At 41.3% G+C, this 18,053-nt stretch overlaps 1 protein-coding gene across 3 annotated transcripts in view; it reads right to left on the minus strand.

The window, feature by feature from the left end:
- FOCAD (focadhesin) overlaps positions 1-18,053 on the minus strand; it is a 161,658-nt gene that overhangs the window by 27,652 nt on the left and 115,953 nt on the right. For all 3 annotated transcript variants that reach the window (XM_056848240.1, XM_056848241.1, XM_056848239.1), the window contains 6 exons: positions 16,955-17,193; positions 13,516-13,605; positions 5,450-5,597; positions 5,161-5,280; positions 2,946-3,068; positions 1,706-1,783 (listed from right to left, as the gene is read on the minus strand). In XM_056848240.1, the coding sequence (XP_056704218.1) occupies positions 1,706-1,783; positions 2,946-3,068; positions 5,161-5,280; positions 5,450-5,597; positions 13,516-13,605; positions 16,955-17,193 (798 nt within the window). The remainder of the gene's footprint in view (positions 1-1,705; positions 1,784-2,945; positions 3,069-5,160; positions 5,281-5,449; positions 5,598-13,515; positions 13,606-16,954; positions 17,194-18,053) is intronic.

Genomic DNA, 18,053 nt, shown 5'->3' on the forward strand with positions numbered 1-18,053 from the left:
ACTATCTCATTATTCTCAATTTTGTATCTCCCTCCCCTTCTCCCTTTCTACCATTTAAGCTACCAAGGAAAATCCTACCACCTGGTATTTATTTAGACTGTGGACACTGATGATCCTATTGGTACCAAATGAGGAACACACGTATACTTTCTCATCCACCTGAATGGGAGTCACGTCCAGTCTCAGAGTGGAATGAATACCATGTGCTCAGAGGTCTGGGATCAAAATGAAAAGTGATGGAGCTCCAAAGCAAGCTTAGAAAAGAAAACAGAGGCTACTGAGAACCAAGGTTGCAGGCAACCAGATAGAGTGATGAATTAGTACACTTCAGCACAAAATACCACATTTGCCCATCAAGGCCAGAACTCGAGTCTGGCATTGGTCTAGTAGTTAACCCCCCACAGAGCAGTATCTACTTCAGAGAATAATAGGAAGCGAGGGGATAAGCAGATGAGAAAAAGAAGAGGGGGGAATTGTCCTTTCCTGCATTGGGGAATTGCCTGGGGTGGTCTAGTTCTTTTGATTCTCAGACTGGCACACCAACCATGACTTGTGGGGAAGGGGTGTCAAGGAAAGGTACTTGGCAAAGGGGCCAGCCAGATGATCCAGCTGCAATTCCAGGCAATAATTCCCAAGATGAAGTGAGGGTGGGTCTAATCTGAACCCAGGGCACACAGATAGGAGGCAAGCCAGTAAGTAAGAACATGGGCATCCTCTGAATGGCATGTGCAAGTTGGCAGGGTAAAGGATGGCATGTACTGGCCATGTGTAGGGTGACTTGTGTATTGGGAGTGTGCAATTTGGCATCAGGAAGGGGTCTCACTTATAGGAGTCAAGCACAATAGGGAGAGGGAGGAGGAGGTCTGGATAAGTTAGCATTAGCATCTCTGATGAGTGGAATATGGAGTGCAAGATGGACTGGCAACGGCTGCTCCTCAAATTAGAGAAGCCAAGGCGGGACTGGAGACACCAAATAAGCTTGGTTGGTCTATTTGAGCAAGAACTGACTATGACGGCTCTGATTGGCCTGTTTGAAGTTGGTGTGAAGAAATCTTTGGCATGAAGGGAATAAAGGCAGCCATATAGCTTTGATTATGTCAAAATAACACAGCCATGGTATACATGATGCATACTAGCCACGGTGCCTTGGTTGTGCTGGGTTCCGTCTGCTTCCCAGGACTCTTATAAATGGTCCTAAATACCTTAGTGCCTTCCCTGATTAGCCAGACATTGTCTCTGGGGATCAGATACAGTCATACTGATTGGCTAGTCTCAGCCTCACTTTCCTTTTAACAGTTCAGCTCCATTTTTGCCAAAAGATTCTATAAAATCTAGCAGACCATTCCAGATCTGGCAAAGGCATTCTGGTCAGGTGCTAACCAAAATGGTAAGAAGTGATGCCAACAAAATGGAGGCATATCAGTCTTGGGAATGCTATATAAATACCAACTGCTGTTTATCAAGGCTAATTATTCCATCACACTCTAGTATGACAAAGAAACACATCCTAAGGTGGAGCTATGCCAGTAGGGGCAACCATAACACACCAGCCTTCACAAAGGCATTTTGATTGAAAGCAAGAAAGCATTGTTTAATATCCAATGCTGAGAATATAATTTCTGCTAAAGTGAAACATACATACCATGATGTTTTCTTATATTTGGGAGAGGGACTGTAGGCAGTTAACTATTTTGGCCCACTTTACCTGTATCATGGCTCCTTCAGAACCCACCAAAGACACCAGACCATTGACTGCTGCCAGCCGTTGCATTGTCGGGCATCCCTGAAACCCAAGCAAAGCCAACATGTCAAAGGTAACCATGTCAGGCAGAATAGTAGACAATGGTACCCATTTCTTCCAAGGGAAGATAGGTCAGAAGAGCCTTCACTCAACCAAACTTATGAAAGACATCCTGAGACTGGAAGTAAGTATGCCGCAATGGCACTGAGAAACAAGCATCATCATCTGGAATACACCCTTTCTTTCAGGGCCCCATAATGAACATGCAGGCACACAAAATAGTCTCCAAATGGCTTAATGATCCCCCCACCCCAAGGGACCAGCAGCCTTGGGAGGCTATAATCAGAGAGGACAAGGAAGGATGTTTTTGCCTTCAGCTGCTCTTATGCTCAAAGTCACTCCGTAACATGATTTTTCACCTTTGGGGGTAAATGATACAGCAATTGGGGCAGAACAATTTTGAGCACAAAAAATAGCCGGAAGGGGAAAGAGAAGCATCCTCCACCCTGCCATTTCTCCACCTCCACTGACATTTTCCCCACAGGAATATTCAGTGTGCTCTAATGTGTACGTAGTTCACCAGGTGTAGTGGGGATCAAAAGGCCTGTCTGGTACCCCATGTGTGTGAATTGAGTGAAGGCTGCCTCCAGTTGTCTGTGCTACATTGGGCTGTTGTATTTGTAGATGGTGCAGCAAAGATATCAACACAGAATTAGTAAATTCCACATATCATACACTAACTTCTACCAAAGCATCTATGTGTACTTTAGTATTAGTCTATGAACTGTTAACCTCAGAAATGAATATGCTGAATAAAACCAGCTAAAATTCAGAACTTTTACCCGCTGAAATGAAAACAGTCCCTAAGCAAATAATGGCAGCTAAAAAGAATATGGGTGGGCTGAATGAGAGATTACTTTCATTCCACCAGCGCCTGACTAGGTTAGAGTTTCTGACTAGCACCTGGAAGACCCAGGGTCAAATCCCCACTCTGCCATGGAAGCTTGGGCCAGTCACACATTCTTAGCCTAATTTACCTCACAGGGTTGCTGGGATGATAAAATGGAGGCAAAAAGAACAATATAAACCACTGTAGTTCCACCACTGGGGAGAAATATGGAGTATAAATGAAGTAGAATAAAATACAATAAATTTCAGATGATCATTAAAAAAACAAAAGACAAACATACATACAACCATTTACCTCAGCAAGTACAATTTTTATCCAGGCAGGAAGGAGCCGGTTGCTGAGGTCTTCTGCTTTTCCATGTCCACATACAGACAATCCATGAACAATGCTGCCTAATGCTAGAGCAAAGCCTGAAGTCTTGCAGGAAAACAAAAAAGCAGCTATTTAGAAAAGCAATTTGTAAGCAGATGTACAGCTTTACATATATTAGCATTCTACACTTTTCAAATCCTTTTTTTAAAAGACCTGTTCTTTTAGCCATGTAAAAAAACCCACTTTCATTGTCTGCTAATACACTGCTGAGCTACTGGTACAAAAACAAAGGACTTTTTTGGCTTAAATGCCACAGGAAAGAATTACGGAGCTGCTGCAGAAAGCTGCAGCCCCATGTCAAGTTCTTGCAGCTCTCTAATCTAGTCGCCTGCTGCCCTTGCATAGCTGTGCTGATCAGTCTCTGTGACCTGCTTAAAGCCTGCTGCTTGGCCACTATGGAAGACAAGATGTTGAACTAGACCGACCACTGGTGTAGCCCATCAGTGCTGCTCTTCTGTTAACTGGGTATTATGGAAAGGAAAGGTCAACATGTTCTAAATAAAGTCTCATTTCACCCCAAGGCCACCTTTTACAGGTGGCCCCTAAAAACAAGTGGGGCTCCCAACTAGTTCTTTGGTTAGTTTGGCTCTAGCTCAGTTTCTGTAAAGTCTCGGAAAGCCATTCAAAATTTCCTTGCACTGTTTCTCAAGGCATGTGGACAGTCACTGTAAGGAACACTGACCTCTTTAAACTGGTTTGTTTGGGATGTCCCACTTAAGAGCCTACCTCAAAATGACAGAATTGCAAGCAGAGGTAATTGTCCTTCCAAGCAAGGATCTGCTGATGGGAATGCTATCCTGCTTGTTCACCTGCCTCCATTTCCCCTCTATATCCCTCTGCAGTTCTTTACATGCATGCACCATCAATGCATAAAGAGACTTACAAGCATGCTAAGGTGAGACTAAATGAAATGAAGGCATAGTCTATTCTACTGCCTGAGCAGCTAACCAATTTTTTCTTTTATTCCTCTATACAATCAGCTCCAGTTCCCTTAAATGACTCTGCCCTTCCTCCCTTGCTCTTCCTTGAGCTTGGCACAGCCCTTTCAGAATACCTATAGAAAGTCACCCCCTTTCTTTTTTCAGACTCCATGCTTTTGCTAAAGCCCTTTACTTATGCAGTCACTCCTCAACCCCACCTGAAAGTATGTGCAACTGCATTTGTGCACGTTTAATCTTGTGACCCCTTTTCCCCCTCCCCCCGTCACTGTTTCCCACAGAATTGAAACTCAACTGAAAGCTCCTCAGACCAGGGGAGTGCTAGGAAGAGCTACTTTTTTGATACTCAGTTAAGCATTAGTTATGTTAGATGCACGATGGAAATAGTAATTATTTATATAATTTATATAACTGTTCTACGCAGAGTTCCACCATTCTGAGCTCACTGATTTCAATGGCTTTAGAAGGGTGTAACTCTGCTTGGGACTGTACTGTAAGTGGCTTAAGCAGGACCACCAAAAGTTCAAAATTATTATGTAATGCAATGCGGAAGAGGCACTCACAGCATTAAACTGCAAAATATTAGGATAAGCAATACAGCAAATTCCTTTTTAGAAACTTTCTGCAGACAGATAGGTCTGAAATTAGATGGATTGTGAAGAGATCCTTTTTTATATATAGGAACAATAGTCGCATTTCGCCAAGCAGCAGGAATTTGACCTGTTTTATTTACCAGAGTAAATAAAGAAGCAAGGGGAAAGGCCCACCATTCTGGGTCGGCTTTTAGAATCTCAGGTATAATACCATCAGGGCCTGGGGCTTTGTTTGTTTTTAACTGAGCTATTAAACTGATGATTTCTTCCGGGGAGACCGGAGGTCACTCCGGAAAATCATAATACTTGGCTCATTAAGGCACAAGGACGCTTCCTAAAATATAGACGTAAAATATTGACACCAGCGTCCTGGAGAGATGGAAGAGGTTGGTGGAGAGTCAGTGCGACTGCCCCAAGTATCTGGGCCCAAAATTGTTTAGCGTTATTGGTCTGGACAGCATTAAGAAGCTGTTCCCATTGTTTGTAAATAAATGCCTGCTTCTTTGTAGTAATCAATTGAGATAGTTGATGTTTAAGGGAACAGTATTCCACTGGCAACTGGGGTGCGGACAGATATAAAAAAGGATCACAAGCTTTAGATACAACCTGCTGGTTAATTTCTACTAATTTCTGCAACTTGTTCATGAGTTCCTCAGCTTCTGCACCTTCTATAATCCCAACGCTGAAAGCAGAGACACAAACGTAGGCAACCGAATAAGCTAGAATCTGCATAAAGGGAAGAGTGACATGGAAATTAAGAATGCATCAGTGAAATTTAAAAAATTTGTTTCACAAGTGTGTACGTGTCTGTGCATGCCTTTGGAAAGCCAAAATTTATATTGTAGAAAAGAATGGAACATCATGTGTAGGAGAACTATGAAGAATATCATTTTACCTCCTGGAAGGTTCTGCTTTGATATTCTGCATCATCCAAGTATTGACAAAGTTTACGTAGTGAAGTAGAGACATGATCTCGAGCACCAGTTTGACTGCTGTGACTCATTAGTGACAGGACGAGTCCTACGCCCAAGATGCATCCAGTGCTTAAAAGGTAAGAGAACAGAGGAGTTGAATGAGCCAGGAGAACATCTGAGCCACAATTTGATCACATGCATAGCAAACCCAATTTTTCCCCCAATGCTGGCACATTCTCAAATAACACTTGCTTCTGCAACCATTAGGTGAAGAGTTAATGTTGATACATCTAAGGGCCAGTTAATGTTGATACATCTAAGGGCATCACTAGATTGCTCATTACAGGATCTGCAGCTGAATGGAGGAATTGGCTTAAACTGTAAAGTATCATGTTTGAGCTGAATTTGAGTAATGTGAAAGTTTTGTATGATTATCTGTGACACCTCGTTCAAGCATGTCAGTCACCACATGGCAGCAACCGAGTGATGACCTTTCATGTGTGAAGCAGCCTTAAGTCTTGATTCTTACATTACTCTTGCAATGGAAGCCACCCCAGGTGGCCCTTGCAATCATAATGATAGTACAATCACTCAACAGGATGCCACATTGGACAGGCAAATGATGTGGGTACTTCCCATGCAACATGGCTGGCCTACATGTAACGAAAAAACTGTCTTGGTTTGCAGAGCTTCTGTATCATGGGTAAGGTTGCCAGCTCTGGGTTGGGATACACTTGGAGATTTTGGGGGTGGAGCCTGAGGTTTGGGGAAGGAAGGGACCTCAGTAGGGTATAATGCCATAGAGTCAATCCTCCAAAGCAGCCTTTTTCTCCAGGGGAATTGATCTTGGTTGTCTGGAGATCAATTGTTATAGTAGGAGATCTCTAGGTGCCACCCAGAAGTTGGCAACCCTAATCATTGGGGGGGGGGGGGAGAGATTGCTTCAAGAAGGAAGGGGAATATACTGCCCTGGACCCTTGGCTGAAAAGCGAGTTAAAGATGTAAACATAGCTAGATGCTATATACAGTTCTCATTCAAATATATTGTACTCTCTCTATAAGCAAAGTCTATAGACAAACACACACAATATTTTAGTAGGTATGATTTCCTGGCTATTAATAAATCTCCATGTATTTACAACATGTCTATGGCACAGTATTAATGACCAAATGGAACTCTAGGAAAAATGACCCCCCACACACATAACCATTCCCATACAACACCAGAAAAAGCATTAAGAGTTCTTTCCCACTAGATGGCAGCAGTAGGTCACAGATGATTCCTGACAATGGACATCAGAGCCTGTACAGTAAGATCTACGACACGCCCTTCTAAACTAGCTAGCGTGAAAAATCTGACACTGATAATGTAGGCATTTCCCCCCCATTTTTGAAAACTTTTTTCTAGGACTGTTGTAGTCATTCTTTTAAAGAAAGTGTTTAGTCTGTTTCTCATCCCTGGTTTAAACATTAAAATATTCATTTTCTGGCACTTGAAGACTGTTATTTCCAAATGGGGGTTGCCAGATCAGGTGATCCATACGTGGAACTAGATACCAGACATCAATGCATATGTTACAGTGATTGTCTGAAATCTGGTATTTGGTGAACATTCAAGAAGTAAGAGATACATCAGTAACTCCTAGCAGTCACCTATATGTGATTGCCAGTGTTCACTGATTTATGTCCAAAAAAGGAGGGAAATATATGAGCATTTTTACAAATACATTAAATTCATCTGAGATTTGAGGACTGACAAATTAAATGTCAAAACATGTCACTGAGTGTGGATGACATACACCTGAGAGTTGTTAAAGAGCACAGATATGAAAGTGCCAATCTTCTAACAAAACATTCAATTTATCACTGAAATCAAGATCTTTACAGGAAGATTGGGAGACAGTTAATGCAACACCAATATTTACAAAGGGGTAGAGAGACAGCTGGGAAACCACTAGCCCATTACATTGTCACCTGTCACTCTTAAATCATTATTTAAGCTAGAATTATTAATATAGAAGAAAAAGCCTTGCTGAGGAAGAACTGTATGCCTTCTGCAAAGGGAAGTCCTGTCTGACCAACCTAGTAGAATTTGAGAGAGTCAACAATCATGCAGATAGGGGTGATCTGCAAGCAGCCAACTTTTGCAAGCAGTCCCCAGCAGAGCTCCTCAGCAAATGTAGCAGTCATTCCTTCAGAGAAGAATGTGGTCCTTTTACAGATCTGTAACTCTTTAAATGACATGAGGAAGAGGGCAGGAAGACAGTTTTCTCTAACTAGGGAAGTAAGCAGTTGGGGGTCACAGATTCATACTGGGACAGGTGCTATTTCACTTAATTAAACATTATTGGAAATCAGGCATTAACATGAGAGAGCCAAGTTTGCAGATGACATCCAATTATTCACGACAGTGAAAGCCCAACTGAACTCTGAAAGGAACTCTGAAAGCATAGCTTCAAACTAGACAAACAAGTAGTAAAATGGAAAATGATATTCAATATATGTGTAAAGTGATGAGTTGGAGGAAGAAAAGCTTAATTTCATACATTCATTAATGGGATTTGAAGTAATCAGGACCAAGATCTCGAACAAATCAATTAAAACATCAACTGAGTGGATACCAGTGATTAAAAAGACAAATTTCATTATATGGATTATTAGGAAAGAGACTGAAAATGAAATGCCAAATATCATAATGCCATTGTGTTGCAATTTGACTTCTGTGAAGAGTTCTGGTTAGCCAATCTCAACAAAAATACTGTTGAACCAGAAATGGAATGGAACAGGATAAGAAAATGTCAGGTGAAGTTGGATTTACCTGGACAGCCACTGAGCTTGCAGGGACCCCGAATGCCTGAGGGGTTTTTTAAAAAATGTTTTACTAACAAAACTGCCATTGAGGCACAGCCTTGGCCTACCTTGGCTGAGGCCAACCAGACACTTCCCAGTCCCAGCAGGCCAGCATGATAGGCTATGTCCCAGGGGGGTGAGGACAAATGTTTTCTGGCAAATCTGGGCAGGTCCAATAGGGAAGAGAGCAGGAGCAACCCACTCAGAGAGAGAGAGTGAGAGCTGTGGGGAGGAGTTGAGGACCACTGAGGGGACGGGGAGAGCCAGTCCTTGGTAGGGCTCTCCCATGTGGTCAGGAGACACCCAGGTTGCCTAGTGTTGGAATATACAGCCTTTGCGGTGTCACTTAACTGCAGATCCAGAGGGGGTCTTACCATAGAGCTAGATAAGATCGCTAGGACAGGAGAGGACAGAAGGGCTATTTGATCTCTCTCTCTCTCTCATTTCCTGCCCTTTGATGTTATAGACTGATATATCTCAGGACTTTCGCCTCCACTCCATACTTCTCTTTGTTCCTTCTCTCAACAGCATCTCTTCATGCTGTAAGATAGATGCCGCACGCTAACCACGTGCAGGCCTCCATCCTGTACAATGGGATGGAAGGCAGAGATACCTTTTCGTACTTAGCAACCTAGAAAGATAGATTAGCTAGGGGACTTGTATTGTCTCTTTACTATCAAAAGTGTATTTCCATAATAAATGAGTTTAGTTTGATTAGAAAGAAGCCTGTTGCATCCTTTTGTTCTAACACGCACACACACTAATTTGCTAATTAATTGGAAACATCAGTACAATAGATATTTCCAACACCTAGTAGAGCTGGGATTGGCCTCCTGGTATGTACAGACTTATCTAAAAGGAAAGCATTTTGTTTTTGTTTTTAATGGGGGGAAATGCGCAAGCAAAGTTGGAAGTGACAATGGTTTATGCATCGTGAGGAGAGAAACAAAAACTTTCCGCCGTATAATAGAAACTGGGGGTCAACCAACAAAATTGATCAGCAGTAGATTTGGATCACACTTCTTCAATCCATGAATCATGACATAGTTATGCTGGGATGGCACTGCTGTTTTAGAACTAGAAGGTTTTAAAATGAGATTAGACAAATTCATGGAGGATAACAGCCATAATAATAGTAAGCCAACTAGATAGCCAACTAGAACCATTGCCTTCATGTGGACTTCACTGAAACATCTCACTTGCCAATGATGAAAACAAGATAGAGGACTAGACCGAACTTCGGTGTGATCCAGCAAAGCTGCTCTTAGGAGATTTTCAGGAAATTTTGGATATTCACTGTAGTATAACATAGAGCCCAAAAACCTTTAAAAGAATTTCCATGTTTTGCCATGGTTGAAGTAAGGGTTTAGAGGCCAATGGTGGCTTCTAAACCAAGGAATAAGTATTTGATGGGTTTCCTTTGGAAACATTAGCTATCTGCCAAAGCAATGGGGGGATCTTCTACTTGGAAAAGTGAATCACCTCAACCCTTTGCTCCAAACACAGAAGCTGTCTGTTTTCAAACTAGGTTTAAAGATAGATCATGGCAGAAGATTGGGTCTTCTGGGGAATATATTAAATGGAAGTGAAACACAAACTACACAGGCAGCCACAAAACCTGGGCAACACTGATTTCGTCCTACACTTTCAACATATCAAGAAAGTGACCTTGAAATGGGACATGAAAATCCACTGAATACTTACAAATATAAGTTTTTCCCTCTAGAAGGACATCCCATATACAGTCTAACTGGGGCTTTTTATTTATTTCACTAGCCCACACCCCCAACACACACGTGGACGCACACATGCATACTTAAGAGAGAAAAGATTCTTAATCATTCATCTCCTTTCCACTATTGTCTCTGCTCTTCCATCTGCTCTTGGCTGGCAGGGGAAGCTAATTTGGCTAGGACTACAAAGCTTTTATCTTAGACTACATGGGCACTCAAACATGAAGCAGTGGGTACTGCAAAGCGATGCGGCTGATAGAGCTCCCATATGTGCCTTGTACTATGCCAGGGAATGGCGGAGCAATGCCAATCTGATTCTAAACTGAGCTCTTCCCAGATTATAGTGAGAGCTGTATCTACTGGCTGCCAAAGAAAAGTCTAAGTTCCATGCCAAGGAAACACAGAATCTGCACATGCATACATATATCTGCATGTTTGGATAGGATGTTCTGCTTCCAAGATTCAGATTGTTCAGAGCATTTGGAAGTAACTGCAGGCCAAGAGAGCAGACAGGCAGCTTCCTGGTACAGCTGTAGCTAGTCCAAAGAGGAAGAAGGAAGTTCAGAAGTAAGATCAGGGGAAAGTATAGATTTATTAGGTTTTATACACTACCCTAGTGGGAGGCAAGGGGGCATGGTATAGTCTGATCTCACCAGATCTCAGAAGCTAAGCAGGGGTTGCCCCAGTCAGGGGTCAGATGGGAGACCACCAGGGAAGATTAACGTTGCTCTACAGAGGCACATCACCTTTGTTTCCTACCATAAACCACCATAAGTTGGTTGCAACGCGACGGCACTTATGTCCATACATGCACCATCCTAGTATGTGGGTTTGGGGTAGATAACAGTGACTTCTACACAGCAACATGGGTAACAACAATGACTAGGTTTCTTTGTTGATGCTACAGCTGCAGTCCAGCAGCAACGGGACTGCCACATGGTGGCTGCCCCACACTTGCCCTGACCCAGTTCTCTATAACAGTCATTCCGTCCCCAAAGTTAACTTTTGGATGTTAAAAACTGATCTAATACAATTGTGTCAGAATGGTGACACTCAAAGCAGCATTTACTGATACACACTACCTGCTCTAAAGGCCACTAATATAACCTGAGAACAGTCAAGATTCACTTGGCTTTAAATGGGCTTTGGCAGCTGATGGCCCAGTATGATCTTCAACAACTTCCCAACATCCTATTTTATAACCCATCTCCAGCTGTTAATTTAACAGAATACTTCCAGATAAAGGAGCCATGAGAGGCAGCTACTCCTGAAGCTCAGCCAGTATTGTGAATACATGCACATTTGAGCAACAGGGTCTGGAATCAGTTCACCTGGAGAAAACGGCTGCTTTGAAAGGCGGACTCTATGGTATTATCCCCAATGAAGTCCCTCCCCTCCCGAAACCCCACTTTCCTCAGGCTCCACCCCCAAAATCTCCAGGTATTTCCCAGCCCTGAGCTGCCAACCCTAAGTTTACGTGTAGCTTTCTGCTAAGATTTTGTAAGGTCAGGATAATGCCTTACATTTGCACAGGAACAATCAATTTTTGAGACAGCACAATCAGAAATACATTCAAGATCATTGGGAAATGATCTGACTATACTTGCAAGTCAATTTGAGAATTCATTTTGGATTTACATCTGGCATCAGTCAGTGGAGAAGTGCTCATATTTTTCTACCTCTTGCCATTTTTAGAAGTTTCTCACCTCGTAAAATATCATATTAATTGTATGATTTTCCTTTTGTAATAAATATTCTCTATTTTTTGAATAAATATTTTTTTAAAAAGAGAAATACATTCAAGATCTTCCCATTCAAGATGAAAATGCAATTTATGCCTACAGCCAGAATGCCAGTATGGTATGGTGGTTACAGTGTTGGACTAGGATCTGGGAGACCCGAACCCCCACACTGCCATGAAAGCTGGCCAAGTGATCCTGGGCAGGTCACACACAGCCTAAACTACCTCATGAGGTTGTTGGGAGGATAAAACAGAATGGTGTAAGCTGCACTGAGTCCCTGCTGGGGAGAAAGATGAGGTATAATGAAGTGAATGAAAATTTTAAAAAAATAAATGCTACAAATGAATCGGAGAGCTCTGTGGTATGGTATTTTTCTTAAATGGAGGTGTTCCTTGCTTGAAGAGATTTCTTGATTGGTATGCTCATGGCAAAAATAATGTTTGCCAAATAATATGGAATGTATTTGTTTTCCTATACAGAGATTACCTCAGCAGAGGAAAATGTAATCAGGGTCGCAGCCTCAGATAGATGCATCTCTGGCCACAGGTCTGCGTGGAACTTGTGATTTCTAAGAAACAACCTCATTGCCACAAACCACAATGAAAGCCCCATTTGCAAAGTAATTTCATAAAAACTCCTCCTGGTGTTGGAAAACCCTGATTTTTATTTTACTTGATATGCACAAGGAGTAGCTCCTGAACTCCATAATGTGACGCTCTGCTTATGTGTTTCTTAGAGCCATTCCACACACTACCATCTTATAGCAGGTAAATATTACAGAAACTATACATCTCTGCTACTATGAAAATATGTTACGAAGAACAGTTGTGAGGGCAACAGTAATCCACAGTATGTTCCCATGGTATACATGCAGAAGAAGCTCATGAATCCTGTTCACATATTATGGAGTACACTGTACATCTATGGGAAATGTGCCATTGCAATCACTCTCTCACCTAACCTCTCTCTCTTTTTGTTGCAACTGGCTAACAGCAGCAACATCTCTGGAATCTATCACACAAGGCTACCATGACAATAAAATGGGAGAGGGACTGCGGAAACATGCATGTCACACGGAAACTCCTTAGAAGGAGGGAGATAAAATGTAACAAATAACTCCATGTGTGTCTGAAGAAAGCAAGACCCTCAAGTGCTACATAAGGGGAATGTACAATGGCAAAACTGATCTGCTATTTTGAGATTTCTTTTTTTCATGGTGCCTTTTAAGTAGCGTGGTGTAACCGTTAAGAGTGCAAAACGTAGGCCATGGGTCATATTCCCTCAGCCTAACCTCCCTCACAGGTTGTTATGAGGATAAAATGGAAGAAACAGGATGATGTAAGCAGCTTTGGGTCCACATTGGGGAGAATATCTAACTAAATATAAACAAATGGATAAATAAAAGGTGCTTTAAGTAAAAAGACAAATCAGAAAGTGTGCATTTTTAATGCTTGAAAATCTAGCCTTAATTAGAGAGTAAGATTTGTTTTCTCCTATTTATATCCTTTTCTCCTTATACGGAGATCAGCATGTGTTACATAAGGTTACCCCATTTTATCCTCATAGCATCCTTATGGATAAATTAGGCTAAGATTTCTATGGCTAATTCAAGGTCACTTTGTGAAGCTTTATGGCTAAGCTGGAATTCAAATCTAGATCATCCTTATATTACCATAATGGTGTGTCTAAGTCAAAATGCAGACAATTATGTAACATACTTACTTGTATTCTAGACTTGTGTCAAAGCAGCACTCCTCTAATGTATCCAGGGACTTCATCAAAAGCAGATTCATTTGCTTGTCGGATACCTCACTGAAAGAAAATAACCCAGGAAATGATTTTCTGCTCTTAATTTTCTCCTCTTGGGGACTAGCTGTGACTCAGTGGCAGTGTACATGCTTGGTATTCAGATGGTCCCAAGTCCAACCCTTGGCACCTCCTAATTTTTTTATAAATATTTTTATTGATTTTTAACAATAAATAGGGGTACAGAAGGGAAAAAAGGAATGGTAAGGATAAAACAAACAAAAAAACAAGAAACAATTTATACAGATAGTGATTAGCGGTGTAACGCTTTGTACTACCCCCTTGAATCTTTTATTAATACTGCTATTTTCTAATAGGGTGGATTAAGACTCCACCTTGAATCTATTGTGGTGCTTAGAGTCTTGTTATTATTTTTTAGTTGCCATATAATCATAGAAAGGTTTCCATTTGTCTCTGGTTTGTTTTTGATTGTTCGTTTGTAGAGATTCTGTCAGATGTGCCATTGTTATATATTCATAAGATTTATCCATCCAGGTCTCTATGGTAGGAATTTTATTTGTTTTCCATAAAGATGCTAATACTACTCTTGCCGCTGTAGTTAAATATTTCAGCATGTTCTGTTGGTCTTTGTTGATATTATCCGGTGTTTTACTTAATAGAAATAATTTGGGGTCATATAATATACTTTGACCAATAATGCCTTCTAAGTTCTTATGTATTCCCTTCCAAAATTTCTGAACTACTTCGCATGTCCACCAACAGTGATAGAACGTGCCCCTAGTTTTACTACATTTCCAACATAGGCCAGATGACAGATTGTTCATATTTTGAATGTCACTTGGCGTAAGGTACCACCTATGTAGCATTTTCAGCCAGTTTTCATGGATCCCTTGGCATAACGTAAATTTGAGATTCTTACGATATAGTTGTTCCCATTCATCAACCGTTATGATCTCGTTCAGGTTCTCCATCCATTTGATTTGGCACGACATCACTTGCTCGTCTTCTGTATCGTATGTCACCAATAGTTTGTAGATTTTACCTAGTAAGTGTTGCGTTGGTTTGCATAACAACTGTTCAAATTCTGTTTTCATTTTCAGTACTCCCCGAATTAGACAGTCTTCCTGGAATCTTGAAACTAACTGATAAGTTAGCTATGGCATCTGCGGGTGACTAGCTTGTATCTCATCTAGTGTTTTTAATGATCCGTCTATTTTCAGTAAGTCCTGATATTGTATTGTTCCATAGTTTTTCCTGTCCATTACAGAGCCGAAGACGTTAAAAGGCCTTGGCACCTCCTATTAAAGGATTTCAGGTTACAAGTGTTGGGAAAGATGCCTGGAGAATCAGTCACAGTGGAAAATACCAAGATAAATAGGCAAACTTGGTATAAAGTAGTTTCATATATGTTCCATTACAAGAGGTGTAGCACTGCCACACACATATACCCTGAAAGAAGATGCATGATATGGAGAAAAATGTTACTTCCTCTCTCAAAGTTCTAGAACATGGGGGTACTCATGCACCTGACGGACAGTAGCCTCTTGTCAGACAAATGAAATGAGTTCTTCACACAGCATATCTTTAACTTAAGGAACTCACAGCCACAGGATATACTGATGGTCACTAGATTAGATGGCTTAAAAGGGGCATCACCAATTCAATGGAGGAAAGGTCTGTCAATAGCTAATAGTCAGGATGGCTGAATCCATGTTAAAAGGTAGTATTCCTTAGAATTACAGTTACGGCGAGGGGGAGGCAGCAGCAGGAACAGGCTTTGGCCTCCACGCCCCTCCTGTGGGCTATCGAGGGCACCTGATATGGTATTCTGGGAAACAGGATAATGAATACATGGAACTGCCTCACATTCAGTCAGATTGTTAGTTTATCATTGTCAGTATCATCCATCTACTCGGACTCATGGCAACTCTCCAGGGACTCAGCTGGAGGTCTTCCACATCACCTACTTCCTGATCTTTTTTAAACTGCAGGTTCTGGGGACCAAACCTGGGACCTTCAGCATGTAAAGCAGATGCTCTACCAATGAGTCACAGCCTGATTCCTGCTACAGACTATATGTACCCTTGGTTTGATCCAGCAGGGTTCTCCTTGGGTTCTTATCCTGCAAGTATTACATTCAGCTGAATTCCTTTATCCATTTTTTGAATAATGGTCTGTAAGTGGCACTTACTAAAGTACTTGTGTTAACCTAGAGGGCGTTATTCTGTGAAGTGATATACCTTTAACCACCCTAACACAATTCACACATTATAAAATCACAGGACTTACATATACAGTCAGTCACTACCAGTGGCAACTACAATGAAGTATGCAGATGAAATTAACTTCTCTAACCAGAAGTTACTCTGAATTATATGGAAGGAAGGGGTCTTCAAGCATTGATAAAAGTGGACAATCTGATCAAAGATGAGAGATAGAAATAATTCACTCCCTAAAAGTGTGAGTCTGTTCTATATTCTACAATCAGAACAGAGATGCAGGGGTCATACTTCCAAGCGAGAGCAGTCTGAGACAAATGGTGGGGAAGGGGTCAGCACTTTGGGGTACATTGAGGAAGCCCTTCTACTATCAGTAATGCAGTAAAGTAGTAGAAAGAGGTGTTAAGAGTTGTTGAGCAGTTGTTCTTTTGCAGGCAGGAAAGGTGTTAATTTTGAATGCTGCCCCACATTTAAAATAAACTCCTTGCATGCAGAAAACTATCACACCTCTTCCCAATTTGCTAATGTACTACATGCAGGGACCTTTTAAATGGGGAACCATTTTGCAAAAGACGAAAAGACCCTTGCATTCTGTAGTGGTACAAACATCTCCAGTCAGAATTCTACTGGTTAATATATACAGTGGCTTCTCCCATTACACTCAAGGGTTGGGAGCTGCTGCAGCACAACTCCTTCACAGGCCATGGTACCAGAAGCCCTACGTCATTTGGATGAACTCATACCAAGGTTGCTCCCCACACCAGCAATACCCATTCGGAGAACAAACTAGAGGGACATGGGCCTGGAAAAGAGCTACATCAAGACTGCCACCACCCTCACAGCCTGGAGATTTTTTTTTAAAACTAACTTAGGTTTCTTTTCTAACAGAAAAAAGCAGGCAGTTCCCAACATAACATGAAAGACAGCTCCCCATACCCCTCATTCTGGAGAGGACCATGATCAAAATACCAGAATAACCAATATGTTACAGCAAAATAATGCAGGAGATGGGAGAACAAGGGCCCTAATACATGAGAGATCATGAAATAATCTTTCAGAATGCCTTGGGAACTCAAGTGCAGAAATCTAAACATGTTGCTCTGCATAATTTAAATGTCTCACACTGGAAGGCAGAAAAAGTTATTTACACACCTGTTGTACAAGGTAATCCATACCTGACTTTCTCTTCACATAGCCGTGAGACAAACATCCCCAAGGCAAGGCCCATGTGAATTTGAACGGCCTGAGACTCATCGGCGTTTGGTTTCCCAGGAAGCATGGCCACCAGAGTACTCAGGACTTCCTCAACCTTCTCCTTGTAGGACACAGTTAAAACTGGCACCAAGAGAGACAACGCAGTCGCTGCACAGGAACGTGCAATGGCACTGGCGGTATTTTCACCAGAGTAGGATTTCTAGGAGACAAAATCATTTTAATTTTTAAAAACTGTGTCTTATCATACTTGAAGGACATTCATCCCATTGAACAGAATTCTAGGAAATCTAACAATGATGCAACTATAAATTTAACCGAGACAGCACTAGTGCCTGTAGCTTTGCTTGCTAGTAACTTGTTTCCAGATCCTGAAATAAGCAATTAATAGGCTTTCAACAGAGAAAATGCAAGTTAAAAAAAACCTCACTTGGGGAAAAAAGCGGACAGGACTGAATGACCCTGTTCCTGTATATGTAAATAAAAATGTCACTGTGAATGTTAATTAATTCCATAATTATAGCTTTACTGGAATTCACTGAGAGTCTATTGGGGAGGGGGATAAGGGAAAAGCCATATAGCTCTATACAAAAGGATGTGTCAAACATAGGAATATTTGCAGCTTCTGCAGAAATGGCAAATAACTGAATGTGAAGAGATTAGCACACCTTAATTTTTAAGACTCGTTACTCATTTGAGAACATTTACTTAAAACATTTTTGTACCACACCACCCTCTTCAACATCTCTGTACTCTAGAGACAGCTCACAATAGTTAAAAGCATATGAACTGAGATCCTTATAAAATGTACAACTATAGCAATGGAATTAAAAAAACTTCAGCAGCACAAAATGATACCCCCCAACACAAGCAAAAAAAGCAACCCTGCGATTACAAGAAAAAATGCAGCCCATGCCTTGCATAGCAATGCACACTTACGAGAAAATATAAAAATGCAATGGAAACAATAGGAAATGTGAAGGAAAGTGATTTTTTTCCTGCTGCAAGGAAGAGCCCCGTTTTTATAAAAAGTGGAGAACTTACAATTTACAGTGTATTACT

The sequence above is a fragment of the Euleptes europaea genome, chromosome 4 (genome assembly GCF_029931775.1).
Source record: "Euleptes europaea isolate rEulEur1 chromosome 4, rEulEur1.hap1, whole genome shotgun sequence".
In the NCBI taxonomy this organism is placed as follows: Eukaryota; Metazoa; Chordata; class Lepidosauria; order Squamata; family Sphaerodactylidae; genus Euleptes; species Euleptes europaea.